The 16917-nt window shown below is 46.4% G+C and overlaps 1 protein-coding gene across 4 annotated transcripts in view; it reads right to left on the bottom strand.

The window, feature by feature from the left end:
* The window catches only part of Ziz (dedicator of cytokinesis protein Ziz), a 171035-nt gene that overhangs the window by 80053 nt on the left and 74065 nt on the right, over positions 1–16917 (bottom strand). For all 4 annotated transcript variants that reach the window (XM_084595167.1, XM_084595170.1, XM_084595171.1 and 1 more), the window contains exons 3-7: positions 4116–4288; positions 2722–2794; positions 2137–2235; positions 1703–1834; positions 753–942 (exon numbers count right to left, since the gene is read on the bottom strand). In XM_084595167.1, the coding sequence (XP_084451293.1) occupies positions 753–942; positions 1703–1834; positions 2137–2235; positions 2722–2794; positions 4116–4288 (667 nt within the window). The remainder of the gene's footprint in view (positions 1–752; positions 943–1702; positions 1835–2136; positions 2236–2721; positions 2795–4115; positions 4289–16917) is intronic.

Here is a 16917-nt window from a genome sequence, read left to right as displayed (position 1 = left end):
AAAGTTTGAAACACAGAAATATGTATGAGGCGACACAGTATATGTAAACTTTCTAAAGTAAAAGCGTCCTACTAGACACGTTCTTTTTGATAGTGACAATGGTTCCCTGAAAGCTGATTTATCCTGCGACGACCTGTTCGCTCATGACACAATCGCTACATATTTCAGCTATTTTAAGCGTCTTTTTCCAGCCCCTTGTCTTTGCCCATGTCTTTGCCCATAACTCCATATCATGTTCAAAGTAGTATGAAAGCTGTGCTCTAACACTGACTAAAATTTCTGCATTTTAATGAAAGAGCTTTCTCTTTCCTGTGTCTTGACACGTTTTGCATGCACCAATTTCAAATGACTGTTATTCATTGAGAGTATATATACCACCTGTACAAAACCAATGAGGAAGACCAACTATATCGCTCAGTGCATACTACAACAGTAGGCCTAAAAGAAACTATGCAAAACAGGTCTTGCAAACAATGTTCACTAAGAATCCTTTATGTACAGACACAGTCACAAACAGCACAAAAACAGTGACTTCAACACCTTTGCTCTCAAGCAGGCTTGAAGAAGACGATCAAGCTAAAACAAAAATAACCTCAACAGTAGGGAGACTTTCATAAAGACAACTGGTCTGCAGGAAGGCACTTTTTCCTCATTAGAGATCAGTGTTCCAGCACTTCCAAATTGATCTTCCTGGACATGGTGACTGCAAGAACTCGAAAATCTGCACTAGAAGACAGAGGGGGAAGACAAACCTTCGGGTGAGGAGACGACAGCAGCTGCGGCTTTCTTGTTGGACTCCTGGGCATTGCGGTAGTTGGTGGTGATGGCCACCAACATGGCCATCCAGCCGTCCATCTCCACCTCACTCTCTGCAGCTAGCACGCACGACTTGTGGCCATCTTGCATGCGCAGCTCAAAACTCAGCTTGCTTCGTTTGGAATTCTGCATAAAGCCAGTGTTTGGGTCAGCCTCCTCCCAGATACCCAAGCATATCTAATTATACTACGTAGGCATTCCCAACCTTCTTTGTGCGATAGGAAATAAACTAGACTGAAAAAATGGGCACCTGCCATCAAAGCTTTATGGAAGGCAACAGTAATAAATTTATTTGTATTAATTCCTAATTATTAAATTATTTTTCTCTGTGCCCAAGGCATTGCTCAACATTTAATAACACACTCACAAATCAGATAACCATGATTAGGTCGCACATATCTTCTCAAGAATGAACAGAAACACGGCAACAATTTTTTTTTCTGCACAGCACTGCCCCTTGAAAGGATTGCTCTCGATGCTTCCTCAACTTTTGCCCAACATCCTTGCAGAGTGCTTTACATTATACATTGGGACCATTCATGAAGCTGGCAATACTACAGACGAAGGTGGCAGTTGAGACTACTTGAGCATGTGTGAGGTTCTTTTCTTTAAATCTTCTGGCCACCTTATTCTGTGGCTTATTCAGAAACAGCAATGGTATAAGTAGAACTCAGTACTGTATTATAATCGAGCCTGGTATAAGTGGAACTCAATACTGTATTATAATCACGAATCTTTAACACTTCACAAAATCCTTCAGTGTACCTAGCCTTACACGACTTGCAGCAACTGCAGGGAAGATGCACATTGGTGTATTACGTACTGAAATACTACTACAAAATAGGAAAATGCAAGGAAGTGTCTTTCGCAGTGCAAGGCAGCTTACCCTGACAACTTTGCTGCAAAAGTCCATGCAAATAGTGCCTTTTGATTCTGTCTTCTTGTCATCCTTGTAGAACTCGAGCGAATGGCTGCCGTCCACTCCCCGTGTTAATGTCATGTATCTTCTTTTGAATGACTGCGATAAAAAATTACAAAAACGCATACTCTGGCATCACAAAAGAAGAAACTAGGCAAAACAAGTGTCAATGACAGCTTCAGTACAAGATGTCAAAAGGTACAACTTTGACCTGCAAATGCGGGCTTCACAATCTCCTGTGCTGAAGTGTTCTAAAAGATCTGTGCAGTGCGGGAGTGTATATACCATTACATTACGCATTGTCGATTCCTAAGAGAACCCAATCACAAGATGGCACCATCATATCCTAATCCATTAAAAAATGTACCATTGTGATTCCTGCCACTTGCAAGCAGACTCACCTTTGTAGCCAAGCTGATAAAGCTGTCAGTGCCAGATTCCGGCCCCTTGAGTATATAGCCTTCCTTAATGACCTCAGAGTCTCCCTTGAGGTTGCTCTCCTGCGTCAAGTAACAAAATATGAAGCATCAAGAAACACCATGCATAGCGTTAAAAGTGAAAGGCATCTTTACTTTTCCAATTCTGCAGAACGGTTTTGCTATAATTAATGAAGAGTGAATGAAACAAAGGTTTCAACATAAGCACAGAATGTTGCAGCTGCTTCAAAATAGAAATGTGTAAGGCCCAGCTGCTGCTACAGTATACTGAAGATGCACAAGAAACTGTGTCAACACTTCACCTTGTTTGCATAACGCATGTGAAGAAGGTGATGAAGTGAATAAATCACATCTAAGGCTCTTCTAAGGTCATTTGCTAAGTTCAGCAAAGTCACCTCAAAGCCTCCAAGAGATTTTTGACGCACTGATTTTGGAACTGCATTCTAGATCAGACAGAATTTATTTCGAAAAGTAAAATACACACTCTCCATAATTTCCATCGGCAAAAGAAAATTATGAAAAGCAATTGGTCTAGCAAAGCTGACTTACCGAGTCTTTGACTTCAGTCTCTGTGTCCACTTCGTACACTTGATCCTGCAAGTCTGTTGGCCGCTGTATCCGACTAAAACAAACAGGACCAAGACAAATGATATTAATATAATTGGGTCACAGGAAAGGAAAGGTGCAGTATCTGTCATATTAGTTCTGCGGACACCTGAACCACTCCATAAGGGATGGGAGAAAGGTGGGAGTGAAAGTGAATAGAGAGAAAGAGGAGCCGCAGTGTAGGGCTACGGAGTATTTTCGACCACCTGAGGATCTTTAACATGTACTAACATTGCACAGCACACAGATGGCTCTCCATTTCGCCTCCATCGAAAAGCATCCGTTGGCAGTTGGGATCGAACCGAAACACAAAATGCTAGAGCAATGAAGTGTAGTCTACAGCCAGTTATGCCACTTTTCAGTGGAACATGCCCAATTAAGCAAGCTGCCATTTCATAAGGTAGAACATGATTCAGTACTGAATAGTGCGCATTTCCTTCGAAACCTCAGACAGCAACAAGCCTTTATCAACTCCACCTTTCTGTGAAACATAACAGAAAAAATTTAGCAACCTTCCTAAAAAACAAACAAATAAAAAATAGCAACAAGTAAGCTGTCTTACATTCTCTACACACAGTGCTATCATCACTCATATTATCAGTGAAGAGGGAAATGCTCTGAAGAATTTGCCTTACAACCAATTTAAAAATGCAAGGTTTTAAACTGTAAACTGTCATGCCTGATAGGCAGATATGACTGATATGACTTGGAAGTCTGATAGCTTCCAAGTTGGCTCAAAATATTATTTTACTCAACACAGCATTTACAACAATAATACTGATCTAAAATGAAATGTAACCTTCATAAAACACACAAGATATAGTCCTGTCTAATAACTGTGATAGAATTTTGATGTATATAAAGGAGTGATGCTAGTTAAAAAAAAAATGAGACAGTCTAGCTCTGCTAATCACAGATATACATGCAGAAGCATTATTTAGCAATTCGTTGAGCAGTCTTGTTTCACATCGGTCTTTCTTGGAATTAAAGGTGTCATTAAGCAAAGCCAAGGTGCAGTTATGCTGCTCTTTATTTCTAATTTGTTGGCATATCATATCATCAGTCACAACAAAACAACTGCACAATCAGGCAAAATAACTTCTAATAAACCTTAACTAGACCCTACCCACAACCACTCTTAACGAACCTTATCGACTACAAATTAGGTACGAGCAACCATGGGAAGTCATAAGTAAGTATCGTGGGACCAAGTCCCACACTGGATCTCTGATCACTCTTAATGCCTGCAGCCCAAGTTCCAATTACACACCCCATTAATCCTGAATAATGCAGAACTGGGCCTGACAGCATAAAATGGGAATCAGGAAGAAGTCTACCTGAGCAGCTCCTTGTACGTTCCCGAGTAGACACTCGATTTGTAGACGACTGTATGCCAGTCAGCTGTGTAGCTTTTGAGGCACTGGCGTACAAACAGGGGCAGGCAGTTGAAGCGCACATTGGCAGGTATCGTTGGCACTGTGGTGCGGATGGCACGAGGAATGACGGCTTGCTGCAAGCAAAGGACAGCGACACATTAGTGATCGATGACAGTGATAACAGCTGGCATTCACCTTACATGACATGTGCCATAAATTCAGACACAGGAGGAGTGAGGGAGTTAAGCATTAACATGAAAATGTTGCCCTCTTTATTTGCCATGAATTAAAAAAATTGAGATATTCAAAGAGTGAAGGGAAGGCTAGAAGTACAGCAAGACTACAAAATGCAGGATGAGCCCCTCAGTCATTAATTCCTTCATAACAATAGGAAATTATACTGGAAATAAGTAAAGCAAAGAAAAGTGGTGCCATCTGTCTAGCAAGACATGTTGGGAAGTCAGAGAGGCACAGCGAGTAAAACCAAAAACAATTCAATGCATTATTTTTAGGGGTGTGCGAATACTTTAAATTTCTAATACAAATAGAATGTGTTTGCTATCAAATCGTATTTGAAAAACTGATATTCAAAATTTTCGAATATTCGAAAATTATCGAGCAAGCCAAAAATGTTCGAACTCACCGCAGTTTCATAGCACTGTACCCAGTCGAATTTTGGAGATGCTTCACTGCAATGCTTGACGCCGTGGACTGTGCAGTGAAGCATCCTCAAAACGCGGCGCCGTATTGTAAAAATGGCCTTCCCGACAGTGTGCGCAAGCGAAGCACTTCACGAGAAAAAAAAAAAAAAAAAAAGACGTATCTCAAATGCAGACAATCATAATGCAGGTGTTCATCAGATGAAATGACTGTGATGCAAACGTTTTTCGGAATTTTTTGCGGGCCCATTCGATGGACATTTTTTCTCGTTCCTTGAAGGCTTAATTGGCCAGTTTACTGTATTCAGCAGTGATATGACAGATCCACCCGGTTTCCATGCCGGTCATACCTGTACAAAAACTCCGTTTAGAAAATTCTGCACAAAATTTATGCGAGATTTTCCAATTTTATTTGAGAATACATATGTGAATTCTCAAATAAACAAGATGAACAATGCTCATTTTCTTAATTTTCCAGTTTATTTCACTGGTCAGATATCCGATATTTGAAGGCATTATTCTCCCCCTCCCCCCCCCCCCCCCCCCCTATTCGTATTCGAAAATTTCAATATTGGCACACCCTATATTTGTTTTGTTTTCACAAGCTTATTGCAAAAGTTACTACATATGCAAAACAATCGCACTCACAGCTAATGAAGAAAACAACAAATACTTAGCAAAGACCGCACGCAAAGCTGTGTTGGAAACATCTGAATGAAACCACGAAAATCACAATCATCGCCTTACAGTTGATGATGAAAGTGATAAGAGTGCAATACACTTACCCTGCAATGGGACATCTATCACTGTGCACTGAGCGCACTCATACAAAAATTGATGCACAGAAACAATAACTGAGCCCTAACATCTTCAACGAATGCTTACCAAAGTTCCTAATTATATGGAGTTCGAAATAGGAAAAAAAAAAAATATTAGCAGGAACAAACATCAGTCTAGGCCGACAATTTTCTACAAAGTTCTTCTAAGTCTACATCTAATTAATTAGAACTACAACTCTACAATTAACGCAGCTCTGCAGTTAGTACCACTAGGTGAACAACACGGTGCCGTATCGATTTTTGAAACAAAGAAAAACTCATTTTTTGAAGCCAAGGAAAATCCAACGCTTCTTTCGACTCAAACAGAAACTGCGTGCACTAGACGCGCAGGAAACTACGTGTATGACATCTGCCGGGGGCTGACGTATCGCGCTGAATACAGCACCAAATTCAAACTGCCTGCTCTATTTCATGTGCTATGTCATGCACTTTATTCTTTCCGTCGCTCTAAAAAATAAAGACCGTGTGGTTGGCAATGGCTGTGCTTTTCCTTGCAGCAAGCTGGGAAGTGAATCGCAGTACACGATGTCGCACAATACCGTTTGGCAGAAACCGTTCCAAGTTTTCACCAGTTTCAATATATTAAGCAAATCAGTACACGCAAGAGGCTACACGACCGAAAAGCTTTCATTGGCTGTAATAGAAAAGCGATGAAAACGCCTTTTGCGATAGGTACCAGACTAAAGTAATAACATGGAGCGGTATATGCTGTATGTGGTACGCAGGGCTTAATGTCCCGAAGGAAAAATGGTGTTCCCATTGTGAAGAGGAAGAAGTGCACAAGGAACATGCCAGTCAGTGGCATCGTGATCGCTGCGCGTGCTGGATCTGCCTGTGTTCGCTGCCGCTGTGTTCGAAGCTGATCTGCTCAGTCCTGCTGATCAAGTCCTGTTGATCCGCTGAATAAACCCCCCATTCTTACATTTGGTGGAGCTGCCGGTCAAGATCTATCCTCTCGCCCTGGAACTCCGCAGCCGTACATTACCACCTCCTGCGATGCCTGAGGACGTCAACCACCAAGCCGTACAAGTTGGCTCTGCCATCATCTGCCCCGGCTCCCTCCGCCAGCGTGACCCCGCCATCTTCAGCGGCACTGACGACCACGATGTCGAGGACTGGCTCACATCCTATGAACGAGTGAGCGTTTACAACAAATGGGACGCGGAAACAAAGTTAAGCAACGTCATTTTCTATCTCACCGGCGTAGCAAACCTATGGTTTCGAAACCATGAAGCGGACATTCCATCATGGTCCGCGTTTAAAGCCAGCTTCTCTGAAGTCTTCGGCCGACCAGCTGTGAGGAAACTCCGCGCTGAACAGCGCTTGCGTACGCGGTCTCAGCAAGCTGGCGAAAATTTCACGAGCTATATCGAGGACGTCGTCGACCTGTGCAAGCGCATTAACCCACACATGTCAGAGGCCGAGAAGATCAAGCACATTCTGCAAGGCATCGATGACGATGCCTTTCAGATGCTGTCGGCTCGAGATATCCGCACCGTCGCACAAGTGGTCACACTGTGTCAAAGTTATGATGAACTGCGAAAACAAAGGGCCATAACTCGCGCGAACACCATGCACTCCGAGTCCCTTGCTGGCCTGACAGATGCATGTGAACATTCTGCGCTCCTACCACAAATTAAGAGCTTCATTCGGGAAGAAGTTGCTCGACAGCTCTCCCTTATATCCTGCCATCAAGAACCTTCCTCAAACCTAGCTCCTAGTTTGCGCCACATTATTCAAGAACAGGTAGCTGAATCTCTTCCTCCAGCCCCTCAACCCATGCCTGTTACAGCGCCGTTAACTTATGCGGCTGTTGCGGCCCGACAGCCACCTACATATGCTCCACCGCCACCAGCCTACGTCCAGCCGCCTCCTGCGCCTGCGCGAGAACCTGCGCAGTTTATGCGACCGGCTCCAAGACCACGTAATCCCTGGCGCACGACGGATAACCGGCCAATCTGTTACACTTGCGGGCTTGCTGGACACATTTCTCGTTACTGCCGCAACCGTCTCCCGGTGTCGGCACCACCTACTCATGGTTCTGCATACTGGTCTCCGACGCCTCAGTATTCCGCGCCTACTGAGCCTCCAGCTGGCCCTCAGTTCTCCCCAGACCGCTCAGCCATGTCCGACCGCCGTTCACCGTCGCCGCGACGCCGCTCTATCTCTCCGATGCGACGTCGACAGAACGCTTCACATGAGGAAAACTAGAGGCCGCAGTTCCTGAGGCGAGAACTGCGACCCAGTCGAACTTCCCAAGTCCTCATCTGTCGCCGACAAACCTAATTGAAGTTTTCGTCGAGGGTGTTGCTGTCATGGCTCTAATTGACACTGGTGCTGCGATTTCGGTAATGGACGCAAAACTATGTCGCACTTTAAAGAAAGTGAAGACGCCAATTGCGGGACTTTCGTTGCGAACGGCCAGCGCTCAGCATATCAAGCCTTTAGCAGCGTGCACCGCTCGAGTAGTTATTCAAAATTCCCTTTATACGATTGAGTTCGTCGTGCTGCCAAGTTGCTCGCACGCTGTAATTTTAGGCTGGGATTTCCTGTCGCGTCATGCTGCTATTATCGATTGTGCTCGAGCTGAAGTGGGGTTCTCGACTATGCCCGATGCCTTACCAGACGCTGATCAGTCAAATTCCGGTGCTAAAGCCCTCGTCGCCGAAGATATCGACCTTCCTCCCTGCTCTTCAGTGCTTGTTCGTGTCGCTTGTGCATCTCTTAGCGATGACACCGTTCTCTTCACACCAGCCCATACTTTCCTGCGCCGCAAGTGCCTTCCATTGCCCTACGCAGTGCTCGCTATTTCCGCTGGCTTTTCCATGTTATGGGTCTCTAACCCATTTAACTCCCCTACTGCTTTGCGCCATGGCGAATGTCTCGGAAGTATCCAGCCAATCGCATCTCTTCTGATCTCTGAGGAACCTGACGACGCGCCGCACTGTGCCGTGACTGCGCTCAGCCCCCCTTCAATTGCGCCCGCTCCCCCCTCTACAGACTTGTTTCTCCGTTCCATCGATGCCGATCTTCCTCCAGAGCAGCGCACTCAGCTTTTGAACCTACTACATCACTTTCGCTCCTCCTTCGACTCTCATCAAAGTTCTTTGGGTCAAACTTCTACAGTCACTCATCGCATCGACACCGGCACCCACGCACCACTACGACAGCGTCCCTATCGTGTGTCTGCAACCGAACGCCAGGCTATAGAAGAGCAAGTCGACCTAATGATCCAGAATGGCGTGATTCAGCCCTCAAGCAGCCCTTGGGCCTCACCTGTTGTCCTTGTAAAAAAGAAAGATGGTTCTATCCGCTTCTGTGTCGATTATCGCCGCCTTAATAAGATAACGCGAAAGGACGTCTATCCTCTCCCGCGCATCGACGACGCTCTCGATTGTTTGCAAGGCGCCGAACTCTTTTCTTCCCTAGATTTACGTTCCGGGTACTGGCAAGTCCCCTTGGAAGCGGCTGATCGCCCCAAAACTGCCTTTGTAACTCCCGACGGCTTGTACGAATTCACAGTTATGCCGTTTGGCCTTTGTAATGCTCCGGCAACATTTGAGCGGATGATGGACACCATTTTGCGTGGCCTAAAGTGGAAGACATGCCTCTGCTACCTCGATGACATTGTCGTCTTTTCTCGTGACTTTGACACACACCTCTACCGTCTGAAGCACGTTTTGACCTGCCTATCTGATGCCGGACTGCAGCTGAATTTGAAAAAATGTCGTTTTGCCGCCCGCCAGCTCAACATTCTCGGCCACGCTGTTTCCAAAGAAGGTGTATCTCCAGACCCTGCCAAACTTCGTGCCGTAACAGCCTTTCCCAAACCGACTTCCATCAAAGATCTACGTAGCTTCCTCGGGCTGTGCTCTTACTTTCGCCGCTTTATTAAGAATTTTGCTTCCATTGCTGCTCCCTTGACAGAACTTCTGTCCGGCAGTTCCGACCTTTCGTCGTGGTCACCAGCGTGCGACGATGCCTTCAATGCTTTACGACATATCCTCACGGCACCGCCTGTCCTACGTCATTTCGACCCCACAGCGCCTACTGAAGTCCACACAGACGCCAGTGGTATTGGTCTCGGCGCTGTGCTCGCTCAGCGCAAAGCAGGTTATGCTGAATACGTGGTCGCCTATGCTAGCCGTACACTCACGAAGGCTGAATCCAATTACTCTGTCACTGAAAAAGAATGCTTAGCGATTATTTGGGCTCTTACTAAATTCCGCCCTTACCTCTATGGTCGCCCTTTTGACGTAGTGACGGACCACCATGCGCTTTGCTGGCTTTCCTCACTGAAAGACCCGTCCGGCAGACTGGCAAGATGGGCTCTTCGCCTTCAGGAATATGATGTCCGCGTTGTTTACCGCTCTGGCCGCAAACATCACGATGCCGATGCACTTTCCCGCTGCCCCCTTACAGCTGAGGTCGCGAGCCTTTCCCCTTCCGACGACTCCCCGCCATCGCTTCACATCAATGACATGCCGTCAGCGCAGCGGCAAGATCCTTGGATAAACTCTATCCTCGATTTTATCTCCAATCCTACAGCTGCTTCTCCATCGCGTGCTCTCCGCCGCCATGCTTCCCACTTCGCCATTCGTGATAACCTCCTCTACCGCCGCAACTACTGTGCAGATGGCCGCAAGTGGTTGCTAGTTATTCCCCGGCAGCTACGTTCGCAAATTTGTGACTATTTCCACGCTGACCCACAATCCGGTCACGCGGGCGTCTTCAAGACATACACTCGTCTACGGCTGCGTTACTACTGGCGGGGTATGTACACCTTTGTACTCAAGTACGTTCGCTCATGCCTCACCTGTCAACGTCGCAAGCCATCTCCTCAACGTTCTGCTGGAGAGTTGCTGCCGTTACCCAGCCCACCACGTCCTTTCGACCGCGTCGGCATTGATTTGTACGGGCCGCTTCCCTACACTGCGGCCGGCAACCGCTGGGCTATCGTAGCCGTTGATCATCTGACGAGGTATGCAGAAACCGCCGCACTTCCATCTGCCACAGCGTCAGAAGTAGCTTCCTTCATTTTGCAGCGATTTGTTCTTCGCCATGGCGCACCTCGAGAGCTGCTCAGCGACAGAGGACGCGTTTTCTTGAGTGATGTTGTAAAAGCCTTGCTCACCAAGTGCAACATAATTCATAGAACCACCTCCGCCTATCATCCCCAGACTAATGGCCTCACTGAGCGTTTTAATCGTACCCTTGGCGACATGCTCTCTATGTACATCTCCTCCAACCACTCAAACTGGGACCTCGTCCTTCCGTATGTCACGTACGCATACAATACCGCAACGCAGTCTACTACTGGCTTCTCTCCTTTTTTTCTCCTCTACGGCCGTCACCCCTCTGCAACAATCGACACCATACTTCCGTATCAGCCAGACATATCAGAGTATACACCTGCGTCTCAAGCAGCCCAGCATGCGGAAGACTGTCGACAAATCGCCCGCGCATTCACGGCCAACACCCAGTACCGCCATAAATCCAACCATGACAGCCAACACTCGACACCGCACTTCTCGTCTGGCGCTCTTGTGTGGCTATGGATACCTTCCAATGCCCCTGGACTGTCTTCAAAATTTCTTGCTAAATATCATGGCCCATACCGTGTTCTGGAGCGCACCTCTCCGGTTAATTATGTGGTGGAACCTGTTACGCCGTCCCATGATCTACGCCGGCGCGGACGCGAGATTGTTCACGTCCAGCGCCTCAAACCCTATTACGACCCTGCCGTCTTGCTCACACCGTAAGTCGCCAGGATGTCTCCTCTTCGTCCCGCGGGTAATTGTGAAGAGGAAGAAGTGCACAAGGAACATGCCAGTCAGTGGCATCGTGATCGCTGCGCGTGCTGGATCTGCCTGTGTTCGCTGCCGCTGTGTTCGAAGCTGATCTGCTCAGTCCTGCTGATCAAGTCCTGTTGATCCGCTGAATAAACCCCCCATTCTTACACCATTTTGCTTTCGTCGAAATGCATCCACCGCGGCTGAGATTCAATTCCGCGACCCACTGAAAGCCACGCCGCACTGAGCCACCGCGGCAGGCAATGCAGTGGTGCATATGAATAAAACCGACCGATCCTGCTTCCAAAAAAAAACTTTCTTTAGAAATTCCACAACGTTCCTCCCTTGAGTGTAATGAAACATATGACAAGGCAAGGGTCGTGAAACAGAGCCAGAAAATGCACGCACCTAGAGTTCTACCTCGTCTATTATTTGGCCAGTGAAATACCATATAGGCAAATGGCGGTATCTTGTACCAGTTGTACCGCAGAGCAGCCTCCTACAACTGGTTGTATGCCTACATCATCTAAGGAAGAGAAATCAGAAGGGGGGTTGTGGGGTTTAACGTTCCAAAGCAACTCAGGCTATGCGAGACGCCGTAGTGGAGGACTCCGGAAATTTCGACCACTTGGGATTCTTTAACGTGCACCGACATCGCACAGTACACGGGCGCCTTGCTTTTCGCCTCCATCAAAGAAAAATCAGTAGTGGTTCGATGGTGCCGAACCTGGACATCGAGCATCAGCTCAGATTTGCAGAGCAATGCGAGAAGACGCGTGGGTCGCATGGTTGCGTAAATTGTTTATTGATGATGATTTTTACACACGACGTGCTACGGTTTTAATCCAAATCCGCCGAGATAAAATTTTGGGGTCACCTGGCACAAATTTGGACGTTCACCACACCGATTTTGGTCCAAATCGGTCGAGGTAAAATTTTGGGGTGTGGCCCGGGCCATGGCCCAGGTCGAATTTGGAGGTCACCATATCGAATTAGGCTAGACATCGGTTTTGCTACAAATCGACTCCGGTCAAATTTTGGGCCGGCCCGGGCCAAAATTGGAGGTCGTAATCGTGTTCAACATAGTCGAGTTAGGCTGGACCTCGATTTAGGAGCAAATCAACCAAGGTCAAAGCTTGGGGGTGACCTAGGTCAAATATTGTATTCACCATAGTCGACTTAGACGACATCAATTTTAGTCTGAATCACCCGAGATCGAATTTTGGGGGTGGCGCAGGCCGACTTTGAAGGTCGTGATGATGATGATGATGATGAATTTTAATGGCGCAAGGGCGACTCAGGCCAAAGAGCGCCAGACTCAAGGTTACCGGTGTACTCAAGTTTATATAATGGAATAGTTGTGATTTTTCATGAAGGAATAAAAAACAGTGGTGTATAGGGCCTAAAAATGTATTCGCTCTGTAAAATTGCTAAAAACAATGGTGTATAGGGCCTAAAATTCATTTGCGATATATAATGGATGTGCAATATATAAGTAGATGTTTTAAAGGATCTCATCCGTCCTCTCAAGGAGGAGCGGGCTGAGACCCACGTCGATAAGAAATTTCATGTAAAAAGCCTACTTGTGATAAAAATTTAAGCACCTGTTTTAAAGGAAACATTGGGTTGGCCGACTTTGGAGGTCACCATCGTGTTCGCATACCCCAGTTAGACTACACATCGGCATTTTGTGCACACGGTGACACGCCCTGGAAGGCACTCCTATCATGTCGATGGCTTACGTGCCTAGCGACTGCCTTTCTTCGTTACAGGTCAAATCCCGGCGCCATTGGGCCTTCAGGAATGGTGGCAGTACAGCTAACGTAAAGCCCCTAGCTAACGGTCTAAAAACATTTCTAGGGTGCCTATATGGTGGACTCCTGCGGTAGTTAGGCTTAAGGCACAGACCCTTAATTAAGGAAGACATCCCTACCGAGAAAAGTTGATGTAATAAACTCGAAGATTTATCCTACAATGTAAAAAAAGTTATAGCATACCGCGATCCGTGACCGTGTTCCGCCACCATGAGTTCCACAGCGCATGCTCAGATCGCCTTGACAGCGCCAGATGGCACCACATACCGAACGGAGGGGCTTTAAACGGCGGTAAAGTGCCTCGATGCGCACGCCCCCCTCCGCCGAGCACATCGCGGCGCGCATCGAGTCATGGGGCTTCATATGGCGGCGCTTACGCCTTCCGCGTCGGGACTAACCGCGTGAGCACCGACGGCGCGCGGTAAGGGGTCCCGTCACGCTGGCGAATCGCGCTGTGACATCCATAAACTCCGTAAAATTACATGCGGTCATAAAATACCTTACATATTCTGTGAGAATATGTGAATATGCATGGATGACACTGTCGACGACACGTGTGATACTTGCATGACAATATACGATAAATCCTAAACCTTCATCAGATATCGATAAGCATATATCCCATACGAAGGATCTAAATCCAGAGAGTGCGCGGCCTTTGTAACTTGATGCGCGAAGACAATGGCTGCGTTAAGAAACGACGCTCACAAGAGCAACCTCATCGACGTGAAAGTAAATGGTCTGTCGATCGCCTGCATTTGGACATATCACTACCTCGTGCACAGCAGCGAGAAAACTGGAGGTCGGCATAGCGCCAAAGAGCAATTACGCCAGACAGTGCTTAACGCCTGCACGGTTCGCAGTTAGGCATACTATAAAGCGCACATCTCGCAGCACTTAGCTGCGTGCCCATGCCATGCCGCGGTGTTCAGAACCGGTATATTATGCGATTATCGTGATCCCGATTTTACTTGACATAACTTGTTAGTCACCACACGCTGACCAGACGATGCAGGAGAGGGCGCATAGTCGGGGGGTATGGCGGAAAAGGCACAATACAACAACAATATTGTCTCAGGCAAGATTATGATATATATATATATATATATATATATATATATATATATATATATATATATATATATATATATATATATATATATACAGATCAATTAAGGGGAAATGAGGGTGCTCGTTATAATACATGAAGGAAAGAAGCCAACAGTCGGCAGGCCAAAGAAAGCGTTGAGGATGGTACTTTTATGTCTTTTTTTAATGTTTACTTAGATAATCACAGAAATTAGTAATGTAATCTGTTTAGGGGAAAGATAATTAAACACAAAGTAGAAGAAAAAACAACGTGCCGATGGTGGGAACCGAACCCACGACCTCCGAATATCGCGTCCGGTGCTCTTCCAACTGAGCTACATCGGCCGCTGTCCCCCCTGCTACTTGCTTGGGTATTTATGTTGTCTGTATACGAACCTTGAGAGTGTTCACCAGCTCCTGAGGGTGGCGCTGGTGAACACTCTCAAGGTTCGTATACAGACAACATAAATACCCAAGCAAGTAGCAGGGGGGACAGCGGCCGATGTAGCTCAGTTGGAAGAGCACCGGACGCGATATTCGGAGGTCGTGGGTTCGGTTCCCACCATCGGCACGTTGTTTTTTCTTCTACTTTGTGTTTAATTATCTTTCCCCTAAACAGATTACATTACTAATTTCTGTGATTATCTAAGTAAACATTAAAAAAAGACATAAAAGTACCATCCTCAACGCTTTCTTTGGCCTGCCGACTGTTGGCTTCTTTCCTTCATATATATATATATATATATATATATATATATATATACACGCAACAATCAAAAATAGAAACCATAAAAAAAAAAATGAATAGAGTTGCACACGCAACCGCTTCTCCCGAGCTATACCGATTACGCATTAACTCTTTGCTCTTTCGTAGTCCAAGCCTCAGTGCTTTCGAGGGAACCACCTCGCTTTGTTAACTGACGCAGACGGGCACCGAGATCATCCAGTGCCTCCTGTAGTACAGTGCCTGCAGCGTCGCGCCCGTTCCCAAAGTATTGTCTGTCTCGCTGAGGGACTCAAACGCCCACCCTCGTATGTTTTCTTTTTTTTTTAGCATTCCTATTTATAAGCACATTAAGGCAGACAATATTTAATGAGTGTTGAAAACAGTGCCGTTTTTTTGCGAAGTGCGCAAATGTCTACAAATGTGTCTGAGTAATTTGGCTTCGTGGACACAAGGGACGCCATTTTAACGCCCTATTCTTTAGCCATATTGGGAAAGGGCAACACAAGAGGGTTAGGAGGCCACGCAGACCCCCCACGCTGCAGGCAATGTCTAAAGGAGGCACTGGATCATCCCAACCGAGCACGCATGCAAACGCCGTGTCGCGCATGCCCACGAGAGCGCGAAGCTAATCGCGCTGCGAGGAGCGCGGCATCCACCATTCGAAGCATTCTTCTGGTTGGATCCTGGTAGGACCCCTTCATCCACGATTGCACACACTAACACGGGTAGTTGTAGACGTTGTTAAACAGAAGAAAACCAGCGAATTTTCGAATTTTCCCGACAATTACACGCCCGAGCTGAACAGCAATCGCGATGCGGCACCCCTTCGACCGCGGGCTTTTTCCCGCACCGCTGCGCGACCTCCGCGGCCATGTGGAATGCGTCCCAGTACATTCCACAATCCGAGGGACGCAAAACAAATTGAAAAAAAAAAAAAAAAAAAACTAAATAAATAAATAAATAAAAATAATAATAATAATAATAATAATAATAATAATATTATTATTATTAATAATAATATTAATAATAATAATAATAATAATAATAATAATAATAATAATAATAATAATAATAATAATAATAATAATAATAATAATAATAATAATAATAATAATAACAAAGTGAAAAACGCGCTAGCATGGAAAAGGACTAGAATAAGGGCTGGCGGTTCCGCTGATTGCGTTAGCAATAAGCAGTGAAACACAATATTGATTTTAAAAAAGGGGGATGGCCATGCCTCGTCATCGTGCCTTTCGATCAACGTGACGGCCAATTATTTACAGTTTTATCCAATCGCAGTATCCTAGCACCTTTAGAGTTCCAGCTGGCTGCAAGACGACCGCAGCCGTCTTCGCTTTCTGCTAAAACCCTTCCGCAGCACCTACTCTAACCGATGACTTTTCCTTCTCAGCTCATTTTCTGTTTGGACATTTCTGAACGTGTCGTGGCAAGTTCGGCGAACGTCACGCCCCCCTCCCGAAGCGTTCAAATGTCGGCCACGAGCGGGACCCTAAAGGCATCGGCTGACCCATTCCAGGATCGGTGACCCGCTAGACTTTGACGACGACGGCGACACTTCGGGTGTGTGCACGTGTGTACGTATGTATATACAGGCGCACCCCGCGGCCTATACTCGGATCGGCACAGTTCTGGCTCACTGCGTCGGGCGCGAGAGCGATGTTGCCGACAGCAACGCTTATTCTCCACAGCGAGAAACAAACTTGTCTTTCCCCGAAGCGGTTATAGCAGGCGGGAACCGCCGAAACGGTGGCACGAAAATCGGCGTGCGCTCTTCTAGCACGCAGACCCCAAGGGGGGAAAACTCCAGCGCCTTCAGAGTGCG

The sequence above is a fragment of the Amblyomma maculatum genome, chromosome 2 (assembly GCF_055883805.1).
Source record: "Amblyomma maculatum isolate TAMU_Amacu chromosome 2, ASM5588380v1, whole genome shotgun sequence".
Taxonomy (NCBI): Eukaryota; Metazoa; Arthropoda; class Arachnida; order Ixodida; family Ixodidae; genus Amblyomma; species Amblyomma maculatum.
The sequence above is the reverse complement of the archived record's forward strand: the minus strand, read 5'-3'. Positions and strand labels throughout refer to the sequence as shown.